The 20,018-nt window shown below is 34.6% G+C and overlaps 1 protein-coding gene across 1 annotated transcript in view; it reads right to left on the bottom strand.

The window, feature by feature from the left end:
• Positions 1-16,908, bottom strand: part of KCNAB1 (potassium voltage-gated channel subfamily A regulatory beta subunit 1) — a 427,823-nt gene extending 410,915 nt beyond the window's left edge. Inside the window, exon 1 of the mRNA XM_053710077.1 lies at positions 16,245-16,908. Within this exon, the coding sequence (XP_053566052.1) occupies positions 16,245-16,462 (218 nt within the window). The 5' untranslated portion in view covers positions 16,463-16,908. The remainder of the gene's footprint in view (positions 1-16,244) is intronic.
• Between the last annotated feature and the right edge of the window lie 3,110 nt (positions 16,909-20,018).

The raw sequence follows: 20,018 nt of genomic DNA, 5'->3' as shown, positions 1-20,018 counted from the left end.
AGAGAAACACTGCACTAAAGCACCAGCTCATCGGAAATGTATTGATTAGCTGGAGAATAAAGCACACATACTCTGCTCACTGACACACACACACACACACTCTTCTCACATACACACTCACACAATTCTGTGGCACAGTGCCAGTTACTAAGCAATTAGAATGATACACAATCTCTTCTCTACTCACTACTGTATTGTAAAATAGAAATAATTTACCATACAAGTTTTACACAAAGGACAAGTTATCAATACTGCCAACACAGCTGCTGCAATATGGTGTTCAAGAAATGCACATGCACATCCCACTTGTATATGCTCTTCAACAAAGGACACCAAAGGATACCAAAAGAATGAAGTACATAATAATAGAAGTAAAATAGAAAGTTTTATTTTTGTTTTTTTTTGTGCAATTTCTATCTGAATGATGGAAATGTAATTATGACTTTCATGTTCCTTTCAAAAACTAATTTGATTTGCTGACATGGGGCCAGTAACAGTTGATGCTAATTCTCAAAATATAAATAACTAGAAAAGTCTATTAAAATAGCATGTTCTACCTCAATCATGAAAGTTTAATTTTAAGTGTCTCCCTTTGACTATTTGTTTAACTAGTTATTTTACAGTGGCATTATTTATAAAAACATTTAACTGCAATAATTACATATATTTTTTAAATGACTCATTATCTCCTTTATATTAATATAAACTTGTATAAAAGCAGCACATATTAAAAACACAATTCAACAGCTTTCAATTGATTTGTGAATTACAAGTTAACAGCAGTCTTTAAATAAATGGAGACACAGAGAAAAATAAAAATAGATACTGCATCCTCTGACTGAACAGACATAACATGTATGGAGTTTGTACCCAATTAAATCAAATAACCATGAAAAGGGGAGGCTTAGCAATATTCAGTGTCAAAAACTTTAGTATAAATAATGTGGACACTGCACACTTAACTTCAAACTCTGGGTTTTAAATTATGGATTTAAATTTGAATTGTCCCTTTGACTTCCTGTCAGTATTGGGTTATGCTCACTTACTGTCCCCCCCTGTTAATGAGCTGCATCTGAACACAATTTGTGAATCACAAAAGATGTAGAATATTACTTTACTCTTCTGCTTGGTGTCATCTGTTCTTAGGTTACCTCAGGTTCCAGTTGTGTCACATGACCCTGCTCACTGCATCCTCCTTCTGATTAATCTATATATCCTTCACATGCTAGGAGGCATCAAGAGGTGTGCCTCCTATTTGTCCCAATTTTTGCTGCTAATATATTGACAGAACACAGGTGGCGCTGCAGCACAGCTTTTCCTTTGACCCATGTACTGCAATGGAGAGAAGCGTTCCTGTACCTGCCTCTCCATAGCATTACATGTGGGGAAAATTATTTTTTTTTTTACTTTTTTTTTTTTTTTAATTAAAATGTAATTAAGCTTTGGCCACATATGGCAGGGTAGGCACTGCCTCCCCTGCCTCCTATGAGCGCACGTCCCTGCCACATAGGTTGAACTGGTAATTGTATTAGAGTCTGAAGATTTGGCCCTGTGTGGCGCAAAGGATAAAGCGTGTGTGCTTTTTTCTTGGTTTTTGCTTTCTGTTTTGTAACATTGTACACTACTGGTGTGAAAATAAAGAAATAAAAAAAAAAAAAAGTTAAAAGTATTGTTAATGTCATTTATTTGTATTTGTGTTTGTTTTTTCTCATGTGAAAATGTACTTATGCCTTTAATTAGGCTATCCCAGCTATGGCTTAAAAATAACTTCGGCTTAAGCAGTAAAGTTCTAACCATGCAGTCTGCTATTTGAAGCATAGGCAATAAATCCTACACAAATACTTTGAACCCGACTAAGGGAAGGTCTGCCTAGGACTTTTGCTCGAATGTGATGAGTTGTATCATAAGGACTGCCTCTATCTGAAACAGGAGTTATGCCATTTTCTGGTTTAACATTGTAACCATAAGCAGAACTCAACGTACTGTACTGTGCCCATGCTGGATTTTGTCTAAATTGAAATGAATAAAAAACAATATATTTATGAAACTAAGGTGGTGTGCATGCTCTTTTTCTCTATTGTTTTTGTTCCTATATGTAGCTAGTATTACCTAGCATCAAACCAAACCACTTGTATCTCCTAGTCCACCCTATCATTTGAGATGTGATATGTAGGTTGCAAGTGCAAGCAATGTATGTGTGCACAGTGCAACTGATTTGAAATGTATCTCTTATTTGTATTAGATTAGGACTCACCTATGGGGTTTGCCTTGACATGGGTAAGTAACCTTTCATGCTTTGGCCCAGATATGGTTCTAAAAACACATTTTACATATAGGTTTGGGGACCTACCAGAGACCAAACCTTGCTGTCATCATCTACAAACACACTACTGTTACTAATACAATGGCACAAAATGCTGGGAAACTGTGCACAAAATAGTTACATTTGCACATACAGAAATAATGCACACAGAAAGGAGGGAGGGGTATATTTAGGGGGTACTCCAGTAGGGCCATATATCTATGGCAATAGACAGACAGTCAGGTAAATAGATGATAGATAGATAGATAGATAGATAGATAGATAGATAGATAGATAGATAGATAGATAGATAGAGCTTCAGGTTGGTTGGTTGGTGCCACGTGGTAGACTACATACAATGCTAAAATTGCTGACATAAAATGTGTGCCAACGTATTACTATTTTACATTTTCTGCATATTGTGTGTTTTGAAAGCTAATGAGAGAAATATATTGCATGAAATACTGAATAATAATGAAGCAGATTTTTTGTTAATCAAGTAGAGCTGAGAATCACCATCTGTATTTGCAAGGGACGGAGCTGCAGGATAATTCATATGAGCTTTTTTGTACCAGATGGACATATTTTCAATTAATACAGTTATGTTTCATAATTTTAATTTAAAATTTAATTTGATTACATTTGTAATTATACATCAGAAATGCATTACAGTTAAAAAATATGGATTCATATTTTCATGTCACTGTCTTTTAGAAACTAATCAGGTAATGTTAAAACGCCCATCATATTACCATGTATTTAAAAAAATATATAAAATCTAGAGAAGCTACTTTACAGTTAAATGGATATGAAACTCAAGCATTTTTGTTTGTTATTTAGACAGAGCATACAATTTAAAACAAAGTTTCTAATTTACTTCAATTATCAAATTTGCTTCATTCTCATGATATTCTGTATTAGCGTTACACGGCACCTAATCATATGTCCCTGCTTTTCTACAAAAGATACAAAGAGAATGAAGAAAATTTGATAATAGAAGTAAATTAGAAAGTTGTTTCAAATGGAATGCTCTATCTGAATCACGAAAGAAAAATGTTGGATTTCATGTCCCATTAAGAAGATTATGAGCTAGATCCTATGCAGGTAGCAATAATTCTGCTGTTATGAAATAATGTCTCTCCTGATTTCTCCAAGTGGAAACAAGGATTCAAGTAAACTACAAAGTTGGGGTCTTTATTGGAACCTACTTCTGAACTAATTGATGCTTTTTTACAGCCCCTAGTGGGTGAACTTATGAGCTATATAAGAGATTCTACTCAAGTATTGAAAACAGTTCACAATCTTGAATGGAAATCCACATATAGATTTGTCAGTGTAGACGTATTGTCATTATATACCTCCATCCCACACCAGATGAGGTTAAAAGCTATATCCTTTTTTTTTAGATTATTTCTCAAATTATTCTGAAGATGTAAAACAATTTTTGCTTCTGACATTGGAATTTTTGCTGTCACATAGTAATTTCCCTCAAATAGAAAATAATTATCTGCAGAGATGTGGAACTGCGATGGGGGCAGTTTTTGCCCCCTCTTACGCCAATCTCTGTATGGATGGTGGGAGATGCTCCATGTCTATGCAGATAGTAATCTCTTTAAGAAACATATTATATATTTTGGTCGTTATATAGATGATCTCCTACTGGTGTGGAATGGAGATAAAAACTCAGTAGAATCATTCTTTACTTGCTTAAATACAAATTAATTAAATCTAAACTTTGTGGGATCACAAGACTCAGCTAAAATTCAGTTTTTGGACATTGAGTTGAAGTCCAACCTCAGTTCTGGTCAAATTAAAACAAATTTATATAGGAAACCAATAGGTGGTAACACTATTTTAAATTTTAAATTGTGCCACCCTAATCACGTATTAAAAGCAATACCTAAGGGCCAATATATCAGAGTTAAACGTGTATGCTCTGATGAATCTACACATCATCAACAATGTAATATTTTGAAAGAGAGATTGATAGCTCAAGGCTATAGTGATAAATTACTAAACACCACTAAATAACTAGTTGATGAGATTCCAAGAGAGTCGCTTTTGAGATTCAAAAAAACAAAAATCAATAGTATATAAGAAAGGGTCAAATTTGAAAATTTAATATATAGCGTAAGGAAACGGACCGCAATACTCTTCTTAGATACGACAGTTTTCATAATAAAAGACTAAAGGACTCCCTTCCAAGGAGCCAATTAATCAGGGTTGATAGAATAGTCAGTGAGGAAGGCATGAAAGAAAAAAAATTAACAGAAATGGGGGAGAAGTTCCTGGAAAAAGGATACCCTAAGGGGTTAATTGAGAAGGAAACTCACAATATATGTCATAAAAGGGATAATAAAAATATGGCCAAACAGGCAAATAATTAAACATTTTAATATTTCTATCCCAATATAATGATCATAGCAAGAAAATAGCTTGCATCATTAGGAATCATTGGCATATAATTCAGGATTGTAATAAAGAGATAAAAATTTTACAAAATAAACCTATCATGGCACACAGGAGAGTAAAATTATATTTTGGTACAATCAGACTTAGGGCCTAAATATGGCAAGAGGGAGAGATATATTACTGAGAAAAATATAGGCTGCTATCCTTGTTTAGGATGTGGTAATTGTCATTCGGTAATAAAAGGTAAAGTATTTGTTTGCCCTAGGAGTGGCCATAAATTTGTATTAAAATCATACTTTACTTGTGAATCCATATTTGTGGTTTATATAATAAAATGCCCATTTTCTAAAATTTATATTGGGGAAACTACCCAAAAAATTAGAGAAAGATTAAACCAACACAAGTACAATATTAGAAAGAAGGATAAAAAAGCTCCTGTGGCCTGTCATTTTGTAGAGTATGGTCATCAAATGAATCAACTTAGATGGCAAATTATAGATCAAATTAATATACCTAGAGGAGGAGGAAGTAGAGAACATATTTTAAAACAGAGAGAGGTGTTTTGGATCCATAAATTGGATACCATGTACCCCAAAGGACTAAATAGGGAATTTGATTTTTCTGTCTTCCTCTAGGTATATTGATTCTATCCTTGAATATGTAAGTTTCCTTTCTGTTAACTAGTATATGGATAATATATGGATAATGTTTAAGAAAGTATGAAAACGTTAAGACAAATGCATTCCAAATTATGTACATATGCACTTAGCACTTTTAGTGTCTGTTTAAATGTGTAATGTTTTTTATTAACAACAGATGGCAGTATGTCGAATGTTAGCTAGCACTGATGTATAAAAGTGTTAAAATCTTGAAGGTTTTTGATTGGTTGTTCATACCTTTAAATAAGACACAGGTGTATCGCTCTGCATGATTAAGGGACTGTGATCCCAAAACATTGCATACCTGTGCTGTTGTTATGCTTCAATAAAAGATATTTATGAAGATATATGGTGCTGTGGAAACCTTTGTATTGCTGTATGAGTGAGCTGGAGGTTGCCAGCTTATCCACGGTGCACCATTACCACAGAGGTTATTGCCCTGTTGCCGGTCTACTCTTGGACTCCTGAATTATCTAAGGTATTTCCCACATATTATGGTAGGATAATGTCCAAATTTAAAGTCTTGTTCAGTTTCTGTGCCCCTAGAATAGGGATGGGCGAATGTGTAAATTTTCGAATTTCAAATGTAGAACGAATGTTATTACCGAAATTCGAATTCTAAATCCAAATGTCGATAAGAACGAATATTCTTAAAAATTCGAAAATCGAATGTTATTTACAGTTTTCGAATGTCACTTTCGAATTCGAATGTTTATAATTATATCGAATGTCCACATTCAAAATTTCGAATTTAACATTCTATTTAACAAATACTATTCAGAAGTTCAATAGTTCATGTGGTAGGGCGGGAATCTAGTAAATTGATACATAATAGATACAAATATATCATTTCGAATGTTTCCATATAGAATATTGCATAATTCGAATATTACATTTAAGGAAAAAGCATTAGAAATACTATTAAAATCTAAATTCAAATTTTTCGAATTCGAATACACGTATTGCATAATTCGAATATTACATTTAAAGAAAAAGCATTAGAAATACTATTACAATCTAAATTCAAATTTTTCGAATTCGAATACACGTATTGCATAATTCGAATATTACATTTAAAGAAAAAGCATTAGAAATACTATTACAATCTAAATTCGAATTTTTCGAATTCGAACATTGCATAATTTGAATATTACATTTAAAGAAAAAGCATTAGAAATACTATTACAATCTAAATTCGAATTTTTCGAAAAGAATATTTTCGAATGTAATCGTAAAATTCGAAACCGAACATTCGAAAATCGAATGTTAGAATGTTATGTAAACATTCCAAATTCGATTCCAACGAACAAATGTGTTAAAATTTGTGCCGTTTTTCGAATGTTGCGAAACATTCGCCCATCCCTACCCTAGAATATGGTTTACTTCCACTTTTAAATAATATATATTTAACGCTCACTTTGTTTAAGCAGATAGGTGAAACTAATTTATCCACAGTATGTGAAGTTCTTGCAACATATTTTCTTTCAAATCCTTATTTCACATTCTTACTAACCTGAAATTCCAAAACAGGTAATGCAGGATTTACTATTTTACAGATCTATTTATAGTATGATCACTATTTTTAATCTTTTTAATAGAATAAGTCTGGAAATACTTGTTATAATCTATCATCCTTAGATGATTATTCAATTCTTCATTTTGGACCAAACAAAATCGATCACATTTGCATTACCTCTGCTGTGCAGATCCCAATCTATAGAAGTTTGCTATGCAAAAAACTATTTTTTCCTGTATTTTCTAGTCCATGCTAACTGCCATTTAAATTAGAAAAGTGCCATAACAACAAAATAAAATAAACATTGGATAAACATAAAAAAACAAAAAACATGACAACTATTTAATTCAGTAATAATGTCTGCCAAATATGTTTGAAGGCAAGTTATTCACTTAATCCATAATAGCAGCCTATAATATGCAATTAACCCTTCATGTAATTTAGAGTAATTTTATGATTTTTTTGTTAAGTTAGAAACACTGCAGTGCAATCATAAATTAACATTTTTTTTTTATTTAAATGGGACACAACTTTGTTTATTAACTTGTGAGCTGTGCATACACAAAAACATTGAAAAATGCGTTAACAGAGAAACCATATCATTTCAAAGAGGTCAAATGGGGTTTCAAGAGGTCAAGGCTGTTGAATTTGAAGCAGCTTTTCACATGGATTTGTGATTTATTTTTTTTATGGATCTTTTTGAAGGATAAAAATAGCACAGGAAAATTCTCCCAGTGCAAAGTATTGATGAGATTAATGAGGTGCAAAGCCACAGAAACACCATATGATAACCACATTTTCTAATTTTAATCCCAACTTGAAAATCCTGCACAAAGCATTGTAGGGCTTATCATACAGCTCTTCCAAGGGTTTTAAATAGACCACTGAGAGTGATAATTTGCCCTTTTGGAACTGATTTATTAGTTGAATAAGATGACAGGAGCTGGCACATAAAATAGTGTTGCTTGTCATATTTTTCTTTCACGTTTGAGTTGAAATGTTCTATTCTGTCATATCCGTGTACGGCAGAAGATACAGAAATGTAGCCTCTGTCTTATGAAATATAGTTTGCAGGTGTTATTAGATAGTCTGAAATCCATCTGATATTACTTAGAAGCTGCCAAAACCCTTCAGATGGGAAACGTTATTATAGGCCCTTGATTTTCTGTCTCATGACAACATTTGTTAACATAGTGCAGGTGACACAGGGGTTACATATGGTTAAACTTTGTGTAATTATATCTCACAAGGTATAAGGTGTATGTCAGCACCACAGACAGCAACTTTCTGTAACTGTATCAGATATGACAAAGCCCCATTCATGCATTATCTTAAATCTAATACAAATACATATTATGTCATATTGCCTTTACACACATCTTTCTTTTTATATCATTATGTAACATTAATAAAGAAGCACTTGATATTGATATTCTAGAGTAAATAGTCAAATGCTTTTATTGGATCATTTTTATTGTTTTATTTTAACATTTTTTTAACCCCTTAAAATAGGTTAAATACACAGTCATTTAACTGTGCCCCTCTTCCACTTCAAGTGAGGATAGATTTGACGAGCAAATGTGGAGCAAGCATACATCTGTATACTCCAGACACACATATTTAAATCCTTTTGAAGCATAAACATAACATGCTGTAAATAAATGTGGTGTGTTAAACACATAGTCAAAGTCAGCTTCAGAGCGTAGTCACCAATCACCAGCTAGCTCCTAGTAGAGCATTAATGCTTCTGATATTATCTAAGTATGCTTTTCAACAAAGGATAAATACAAATAAATTGAAATAAATTGAAAAATCTCTTAAAATTGTATGCTCTTTCTGAACCATTGATGTTGAACAAAGTAGTAAAATTTAAAAAAAAAAATGAATTGTCTTTAAAAGATAAATATTATGCCCTGATCTAAATATGCTGGTAATATAATAACTGGCATTTCCTTTGCTAAAAGCAGATGTCAGATACTGATAGTCACACATTTAACATAAAAATGACATGAGCACTTGATAGAAAAATAAAACAAATGGTATGACACTTTTTCTACACTAGTGAATGGATGCAAATGTGAGGCTGTGAACTTGTAATACCCCCCCCCCCAAAGAAAAAAGATGAATTTGATACATATCTTTTTTTAAAATTTTGTTTAACATTTAACACAGAAAAACAAATGTGAACTGTTTAACCCACCAGTACTGTATATAGTGAGTTAGTGACACAGTCTGTAATCTGCCGGTGAGATGGCTGGCCTAACCCTACCCATCCCAGTACTTTATAAAGTGACCACAGTAGTCTGTGACATGGTCCAGCCCCCCCGTACTGTATATAGGGGTACTGTATAGTGACACTGTTTACCCCCCACCCCCCCCCATACTGTAGTAAAAAGGTCTGTAATTTGCTGGTTCCACAAACATACACACACACACACATGCATAAATACACACACTGTCACATACATACATACAGACATACACACATACACACACACACACACACACAAACACCAATGGGTAAAGAAACACTAACCCCTGTAGTCAGAGACAGAGACACTAGTGAAGCAATACATCACACTCACATAATATCAGAGCAGGCAGTGGCAGGTCAATGTTTTTTTAGAGTTGCGACCTCTGCACCCCCTGTAGTTCCGCCTGCTGGTATTACAAAGTGGTGCGCAAATATCGCTTCCATAAAAGCGATATACTGTATAGCGTTCCACTTGTAATCTAGCCCAATATGTGTAATAGCACATAAACACAAACTAGCACATAGATATTCACACTCTCACACACACCATCTCACACACACACACCATCTCACACACACACCATCTCTCACACACATACACAAAGACACTAATGCTCTCTCACACACTAACACACACACTCTCACGCACATTCTATCTCTCACACATTCTAGTAATCTATACAATAATCACATTTGTAATGCGTCCGTTGTGTCGCCAGTTGCGCTCGCATCCTCAAAGGAATGTTGGCTGCACATGCATCCAAAAGAATCCACCTCGATGCTGCGTAGGCAAACCCGAAGCCTTAAAAAAAAAAAAAACTCGCCCACACAAAATATCGAAAAAACACGTAACCGCCTGCAAGAAATAAATAAAGAACACTTAACTGGCTGCATGACGTATAACAAAAAAAAAACTACCCGCCCGCACAAAGTATAAAAAAAACCCTAACCACCCGCACAAAGTAACAAACACCTAAACCGCAAACCCCCACATCACAAAATACGGTAATAAAGTAATTAACCCCTTATCAGCAAATAACAATTAAAATATTAACCCCTTAACCGCCAACCTCTCACATCGCAATAAACCTAACTAACCTATTAACCCCTAAACCGACAAACCCCCACATCGCAATAAACCCAATTAACCCATTAACCCCTAAACCGCCAACCCCCAACATCGCAATAAACCTAATTAACCTATTAACCCCTAAACCGCCAAACCCCAACATCGCAATAGACCAAATTAACCTATTAACTCCTAAACCACCAACCCCACACAATGCAAATAACTCATTTAATTACTAAGCCCCCTAACCTAACACCCCCTAAATTAACCCCAATACTAAGTTACACTTAAATAAAACCTAACATTAAATTATAAAAACAATAATCTAAAATTACAAAAATAAAAAACTCTAAAATTACAGAAAAAAATAAACAAAATTATCAAAAATAAAAAAATTAAACCTAATCCCTATAAAAATAAAAAAGCCACCCCTAAATAAAAACACCCCTAAACTAAACTACCAATAGCCCATAAAAGGGCCTTTTGTAGGGCATTGCCCTAAGTTAAACAGCTCTTTTACATTTAAAAATTACTAAATCCCCCCTAACAGTAAACCCCCCCCAACCACCAAACCCCCCCCAAAAAACAAAACAAAAAAAAACTAAAGTTCCCATTGCCCCTAAAGGGGCATTTGTATGGGCATTGCCCTTAAAAGGGCATTCAGATATTTTGCTGTCCTTAAAAGGGCAATCAGCTCTTTTACAGCCCATTAAATCCCTAATATTAAAAAAAAATCAAGTCCAGCGGGGAAGGTCTTCTTCCAGGCGACTCATCATCTTCTATCTTCATCTGAAGCAAAGGCAGTGTGGAGCTGGCTTCCCCGATGCATGGATCCTCAGTGACGGTCCTTGGCAGGCAGCGGTCCTCATCGGCGTAGAGGCTCCTCTGTGCTATCGTCTGTCGCACACTGAAGATTGAATGCAAGGTACCCCATATGAAATTTGATTTAAACAGCCAATAGGATTTCAGTAGCTTTAATCCTATTGGCTGATTTCAAAATTTCAGCCAATAGGAATGCAAGGTACCCCAAATTGATTGTGGTACCTTGCATTCAATATTTAGTGTATGACGGACATCGGATGAAGAGGAGCCTCCATGCTACCGAGGACCGCTGCTGCCGTAGCCACCTTCGTCCAAGATGAAGATAGAAGATAATGGAGCCGCCTGGAAGAAGATCTCCGCCTGACTTCAGGTACAGTGAGTACCTATTTGGGGCTCAGTGTTAGGATTTTTTTTATTTTTTATTTTTTTTATTTCTAATATTAGGGATTTAATGGGCTGGAAAAGAGCTGATTGCCCTTTTAAGGGCAGTAAAAGAGTTGAATGTCATTTTAAGGGCAATGCCCATACAAATGCCCCTTTAGGGGCAATGAGTAGTTTAATTTTTTTTATTTTGGGGGTTTGGTGGGTGGGGTTTTTTTGTTTAGATAAACGAGCTGTTTAACTTAGGGAAATGCCCTACAAAAGCCTTTTTAAGGGCTATTCGTAGTTTAGTATTAGATTAGGGGGTGTTTTTATTTTGGGGGAATATTTTTCTTTTTCTAGGGGTATTAGTTTAGGTTTAATTTTTTTATTTTGGATAGCTTTGTTTATTTTTTTCTGTAATTTTACATTTTTTAATTTTTGTAATTTTAGCTTTGGGGGTTGTAGTCTTTTTTTTAAATAGACTGCCCTCTGGGCAAACTTATCACCTAGTGAAATATAAAATGTTTAATTATATAAAGTAAACAAAATAATTTTAAAATTTAAATATATTATTTTCATCGCATTTCCTACAAAACACTTGCATTTGTGTAAAAATATTGCTTGTCCCAGATTCCCTAACAAAACTATGTAACCAAGGTTTTCAAATCATTGCTAATTGCTTAACCAGCTACAAACTAGATAGTGCTTGCTTAGCGTAGTGGACACTCATTTACAGCCTCTTTGGCCATAATTAAAAGAGATAAGATAAATACACTCACCAGAGTTTTTAAATAGATTATCAAATCATCAATCAAGTAACAGTTTTAAATATTTTTTAAAATACTTATTTTGTATGTAGATGTTTTGCAATTCAGTACAGTACTTAATTGCTGATATAAGCTATGCATATACATTTAAACAAACGCATGCACAACTTTACTATTAGTTAACTCTATGGCCTAAATTCCCATCTTTAGTCATATGTGCAAAACGTTTAAACTCATTAATGCTTTTTTGGGGTTTCATAGCAACAGCCATTCCTATATATTAGAAGGAAGTCAGTTTGAATTAGTCCATCTGAAATATATATACAGGAATTGTGGATAATTTTCTGCATACAGGCTGGATTAACATACACAAACCTATAAGAAACATGATTTGATTCAGGATTTTATTAGTTATCACTGATGACTGCCTCATGGTCTGATAATTGTTTTTCCTAGCAGCCCAATTCAACCCTTTGCTATTGTTACAGGAAATTTCTAGACACAAAAGATAGCATTTTGTGATTAAAATAACATTAGAATATCCACACACTTGATGCCAATCATGAACAATTATTTCTTAGATTAAAAGTGTGTTTTGATCACTATCTTAATATTTTAATATATATGGGAAACAATCCTGATCAGTACAATATGAAGAATAAATATGTTTCCTTTTAAATAAATCATTACATGTAGATAAACTATGCAATACACATCTATTAAACATTTTGCATCTAAAGCTATTTAAAAAAATATATTCAGTGCTTTCACTGCTTATGTATAGGTATGTAGTACATCACATAGCCAGGGGTGTCCCTCCCTCCCGAGTCCCTAACTAGCCTGCTTAAAGCCAGAGTCACAAGCCGATGTGCCTACTAGCTCTGCACTATGCAGAGGGGAGAAACTCAATTTAGAAGAAATTTGAAGAGCAGGACTCAACAAACCTCAGCAGCTTAAATCACACAGCCCCTGTCCTCTGGTAACACTGCTCACTTCCCCCTGCACAGGATGGGTACCACGGTAATAAATTAGCTCACATAGATACCGGAGCTACAAACTGAACTTTTCGCACACCATTCTGTAAAACATCTCAGCTAAGATCATATTTCACAAAGCAGTGTGTGAAGCGGATAATAAAGGGTCGCTCTTTCTTTTGCTAGAAGTAAAGGGGCAGATAAAATGTACTATTGGGCAGTGTAGTGCCTTTGAAACAAGTGAGACTGCTTTGAACTATCAGCCCTTGGGTACAGCAGTTGCCACATAAACTATTATTTTCAAAACAATTTGGTAAAATTAGTAAATGTTTTATGTGATATTTAATTGTTAAGTGGACAAACCACAATGTGTTTAAGCAAAGTAATAGCTTCATATGGCAACTGCTGCACCCAAGTGCTGATAATTCATAGCTTTTTGAGAGGCAATACACTGGCCAACTGTGGGTCAGATTACAGTGCAGTGCTAATTAACGCTCCCGTTTAAGCATTAATTGCTCTAGAACCTTATTGCGCGCATCGGTTTTTGATCCTATTAAGAGTTCAAAATAAACTAATTTCACTTGCGCCCGACAAGTGCAAGAAGCCAAACTTAGAATATCGCATGCACGTTCACATGTTCCCATAATAGAAGTCAATGGAGAAAAAAAAGTGGGAAAAAACCCTAACATCCTACTCAAGCGCAAACCCGATTGCATATTCTCTTGTGAGCTAACCTGACATGATAATATGCACATTTCACATTCCTATGTTCTTCACATAACAGAATTTTATTTACAGTAAATACACAGTATAACACTTTATTAAATATGTATATTGCATAAATATGTTTTTACATGTTTTCATCTACTTAACTGCAAAGGGCTCCAATGCACTTATATATACTCTATATGTCTATATGTATACATATGTATATGTGTTTATATGCGTATGTCTGTAAATACATATATACACATATAAATACATATGTACACATATATAGACATATATAAATACACACATACATCTTTAGAGATGTATATGTATATATATATCTATGTTAAAGCCCTTTGCCTGCCTTTTTTTTCTTCTAACACCTGAGCCCTTCATCTTTTATTAGATGATGATGATATGAGTGTAGCTGTACTTTGTAATGTATTTTTGATGTGTTTTGTCACACTTTTTTGTTTAGTTAACCAGAGCTCTGAGGAAGCTGTAATCATTCTAGCGTAAATCGCGATTGCGCTCAAGCGATGGTGTTTACTTTCAACTTGTAATATGAGCGATAAGCTCGACGAGCTCAAACACCCACAATATACCCCTTATCGCTTGCACTACACTCGTAATCTGGTTGTGAATGTTTTATCTCGCCCTTCACCTTACTAGTAAAACACAATGATCTTTTTCCTGCCCTGTGGATTATTCTATTTCTATGTTGGGTCTATGTGTAAATGCAAGATTCAGAGACTTTATAAAAGTTATACATATAAAGTCAAAAACATCTTGTCAATTTCAGGACTGCAAATATTATGAATTATTAACATTACCAGAGAAGTAAAGCCCTTTTAGTTTGTTTTTTTTAAAAAAAGCAAATGCATACTGTCAGATATATATTGTTGAATACATTCCACAGTCTCATGTAAAGTAAAATAGCATACATATAGGTGCACATTTATATACATCTTACATCTGCGTGTATTACTGAGCTCTGAGATATATATAGATATATATAAAAAGATGAATTAAGGATTATATTATTTTTATAATATATATATATGTGTGTGTATTTTATATATATATATATATATATATATATATATATATATATATACACACACACACACACATATATATATATATATATATATATATATATATTATTTTTTTCTGCTGCTACTGAATTTGCTATACAAATAATAATATTAGTATTAATAATAACAATACACACTATATACATGCACACACTATCCTTTGCTAATGCCACAGTCACTCGCACAAATGCCTGACCAGTTTCCAGTATGGTAAACTTGACATGATATAAATCATTGCAGTTGTTTTGCAAAACCTGTTTAAGGAATATGGCTTATTTATAGCAAGCACCTAACAGTAATCAATAACTTCCGCCTCTGGTTTATGACCAACACAGTAGCTTTATTTTACTTTTTTCAATTAGAATCAATCAATAAAGTCAAATTACATTGGGCACATTAATTGTTTCAACATAATTTACTGAACAAATTCTGGATACATTAAAGCTATGCAATGCACAACATTCTAAACAGCATGCAGTGATGTGTGGATATTAATAACTCTTTTGTCCTTAGGTTGAAGTAACAACTTTTATTATTTCATCAAGAATTCTAATTGCAGTTGTAGTGTGTAGTTCTACTTTATATGATCTTTATAAGGCTCTTTCATTTGGATTAAACTCATGGTTTGTTTTAAGTCCTTTGTGAATCTGTATTGCAGTAGTTGCTAAGTACAAACAGAAATCCGCAGAGGATGCTCCACTAATGAGAAATTCATTATAATTATTTTTTATTTGTGAATTTATCAATATATACATCTACAACCTTTATATAACATGCAAAATGTATTACACACAAAGGAAAGTGGTCAGAAGTGCAAAGATACATCACATCAGCCCCTTAGAGTTGGTGCATTTCTAAAACTTCTAGATGCTGGAATGGTATAACTAAATTGTACTCGAGGTAAAACAAAAAGTCAATCCTAATGGAAATATAAAGCTATTTTTCAAAACAAATACATAATAGCAGTGACAAATAACATAACCGCAATGATTTTGTTTGTAAATGTAGTTTGGTAAATCTAATGTTTTGAGTTACCCAGGAATCTTCCTTTGGTTGTGTTGGGTGCATATAAATGCAGAATTCCCTTTAGTAAATCATATGGTTGTATTACACAAAACTCACTGAAGTTTTCAAGTAAACTAGTGATACCTAGCTATAGCCCATATATTTATATATTCATTTGCACAATGCAGTTTTGTCACAAAAGTTGCAGCAATGCATAACTATAACCGTGTTCCTTATCTAACCAAAGGTAATTCTATACAACTTATATGTAGGTGTGAGGTGAGATATCATACCTATATTTCATGCCAGTTTGCTTTGCAGTTGATTCCTTTAAAGATATATGGTGTTGCGGGGTAAATGTTCCCAAACTGCGCGCAATGATGGCTACAGTGCGGAACCTGGCTCTGGCAGCATTTACTACATTGGGGCCACTTGAGTTCTGCTTGCTGTGTCTGTCATCCCCATTCCGGCTCTTCAAGTTATGTTCTGTGCAGGCTATTGAGACTTGCATGACTCCTGGCAGCGATCCTGGCTTTCAGTTCCAACACTTGGTTTAAAGATCACAGAGCCCTGATAGAGTTCAAGCCTGGATGATTGCTGGGTATTGGCAGATATATTACTTTTTGTCTTATGCAGGACAGAGGTTAAGAGGAGTGTACCAAGAAGCATTTAGGACAGCCCAGTCCTGGAAGTAACTGTCAGGTATGTCATGCTAAACGATGCAAGTTCCTTTTTTAATCAACAGAAAAGACTTGCCCTCATTTTACCTAGACTTGTCCTGTCCACTCACTAATGCTGTCTTGATAGAGGTTGCTGCTTTTTTTAAATCAATGAAAGCATAGGGCAAGATTTGCCTTCAACACCCTCTGGACTATGAAATGCTGAACAGACAACTGGAGAAGCATTTAATCACAAGCAAATCCCCAAGGACAAAAAAAATCTCCATTTAGTTTAGGATGTGGGATGCTGCAAAATGTGACATCAGTCTTCAGGACCCTTCTTTATGTTCTGAGTATTGAGCTAATGAGGAATTCACTGCTCACGCTCTGCATCTCTCCAGCATGCTGCTGCACTGACACACACTGCTGAGAAAGAGATCTTTGGCAAAAGCACATGATATCTTTCATACTTGCCCATAAGAGAGCAATGCGGATGCTAGGATTAATAGAGTTGCTAAGTAAGAACTGAGAAATAATATGCACCATGGGTGATGCATAGAAACATGTAAAATGTGTGGGGGGGAATACACAAGAGTACTTTGCTATGGTTAGATTGGAATTAAATGTATTGTTGTTCCACACTCTGTCAAATGAAGGGTTAAAGCCTTTCTGTTGGCATGGTGAGTTTTAGTTTGTGCCGTCTGTCAGGTGCTGATCATTGTAACATTTACAAGAGTTGCTCAGCTTTTAGTCTTTTATTTTATAGGAGAGTTACTTATGCAGTTTAGTCTAGGGGTTACTTATTCATGTAATTTATGTGAATTTTACCCAAGAAAGGCAATTAAAAAGCATCAGCTGTTCTGTGTGTGAGGGTTACAGGGCAGAGCCACTCTCTGCTCAACATAAAACCATCACATTAGCCATACAAACCCTGCATATGTAAATATGTAACATTGCAAAATGCATGTACAGTATGGCAGTAAAACTGATAATTGTCCTAATCCCAGTAGGGATATATATGCATGTGTTGTGTACACCATCCATACCAGGGCATTATATCAGCATTTATTTTTGGGGAAAGAGTATTCATTTTTCTTAAATTCTTCTTAGTAAGAATCACTCTGGTATGAATATAAAGTTAGGGACAAATCTATAGAAATGAATAGTTATATATAACGTTGCTTTGGTGATTTGATGCAGTACTCAAATGTATTAATCATTTGCTTTGGATGTTTTAGCAATGATCACTCTTTCACACACATCACCACCCTCTCTGGTTCAGTACTTTTTGAGTTACAAAATCAGGGGTCAAGTTGAGCGGAAACGCATGGGAACTGAGTTTCTGCACTATTTTTGCAGGAGGAACTAAGTTCCCTCTGGACAGAGAACAGAAACACTTCAGTAAACACTGCTGTTGCTGGTGGGAGGAGCTGGAGCACAGTTTGTTTAGAAGGATAGTGAGATTCTCTAGTAAAGGGCAGTAACACTTCCTACAACACACTAAATGCAAGCTTGTGGTCCTGCTGTGTGATCACCCTGCACTGTGGGGAACACATGGTGCTTACATTTCTGTGTGGCTTGCTCTGGGGTTATTAAGCTCCCCTCAGGAGAAATAGGACAATTGCATCTTAAGTGGGTGAGACTCTATGACAGAGGAGGATTCTCATACCCAAAGGCAACCATTCAATATGTCATTGGATTTAATTTGATTCCATTAACCAAAGTGTATAGATTGTATACAAATACATACAATGTGTGTGCGTGTGTGTGTGTGTGTGTGTATAAATAAAACAATATTAATTGTGAGAGGGGTGGAAGTCTTGGTGAGTTCCCACACTATTTTTTTTTGGAGGACTTGACCACTGTACTAAATGCTGAAAAACTGAGCAGTAGAACCAATGATAAATATGGCATTTTCTTTATGTTGCTCTGGCAGTAAAAAAAACAAAACAAAAAAGCCAATATTAAATGTAATGAATATGTGCAGATGCGATTTTCAATTCAAGATCAACTTTTTATATGCAATTTGCTTTTATTGACAGCTTCAAATAAATTGCTAATTCAGTAGACAAAACTTAAGTTGATTTGGAGGCTTACATGTTTAATTTAGTATATTGGTACTGGATTGACTGACTAACCCTGTGAGATTAAAGGGACAGTCTACTTGAAAATGCTTATTGTTAATAAATAATCCCTTTATTACCCATTCCCCAGTTTTGCATAACCAACACTTTTATATTAATGCACTTTTTACCTCTGTGATTACCTTGTAGCAAAGTCTCTGCAGACGGTCCCTTATCTCAGTTCTTTAGACAGACTTGCATTTTAGCCAATCAGTGCTAACTTCACGGGAGTGAGCGCAATGTTATCTATATGACACACATGAACTAGTACTGTCTAACTAAAAAACTTCAATATATCTCAATATATCTCATATCTGGGTTGATACAACAATCTATACTGAGTCCAACAAGGGAGAAGTCCCTCAAATGAGCCACCATAGCAAAATAGACAAATTAGAGTAGGCAAAATAAACAATATTATCTGATATGCTTGCAGCACTAATTTTGACTAGACTGTCCCTTTAAAAACCATCTTACTTGGAATATATAAAGTAAATGTATTTGCACTAGAAAGAGTCTATGGCATTTAATAACTCTAGTAAAAACATCTTTTAAAATGAGGTATATAGGAGTTTAGAATTAGGAGACCTAAGTGGATTTTTTTTTCTGAGCATGATATCAGCACAAACAAAATCTCTGCTTAAGATACATTGTATAGTGAGAGGGTTTTATCACATTTCACCTCTGTCTATGCTGGGCCAAGAAAATGCATCTATGTAAGATGTAATTAAACAGTATTAAAATTCAAAAAGATTTATAAAGTGTCCAGTTAGCATGAAGGGACACTGTACTCATTTTTTCTGTTAAAATGTGAAACGACAACATCTAAACATTTAAAGCTTTTAAAATGTAAACTGAAACTAATACATCAGTCACTAGTGTACTGCCTACTATTATTGGCAGATAAGTTATTTCTACTAATCCTCATTGGCTGATAGGTACTTCCTGTTGATGCGTATTGTATAGGTACTACTTGCAAATAGTTATTTTATCAAAAGCGTATTTCTCCTATTGGATGCAGGCTCTGTCATGTGAGCCTCAGTCTGATATTTATAAATACTTCCCAAACCCTCTCTGCCACCTCAGGCTTGGTGGATTAAAATGTCCCCGATTTAACCAGGGTGATCGACAAGCACTGCTCTCCCATGGTTGACCAAGAGCAGGGGATGGTGTTGAATGAGCATCTGCTTTTGCAATTAAATATACCAGCAGCTAATGCTGACTGCATTTCGCTATCCTCCGGACAGGTTCACTACCCATCCATTTCAACAATGATAAATCTGTC

The sequence above is a fragment of the Bombina bombina genome, chromosome 4, assembly GCF_027579735.1.
Source record: "Bombina bombina isolate aBomBom1 chromosome 4, aBomBom1.pri, whole genome shotgun sequence".
Classification (NCBI taxonomy): Eukaryota; Metazoa; Chordata; class Amphibia; order Anura; family Bombinatoridae; genus Bombina; species Bombina bombina.
The sequence above is the reverse complement of the archived record's forward strand: the minus strand, read 5'-3'. Positions and strand labels throughout refer to the sequence as shown.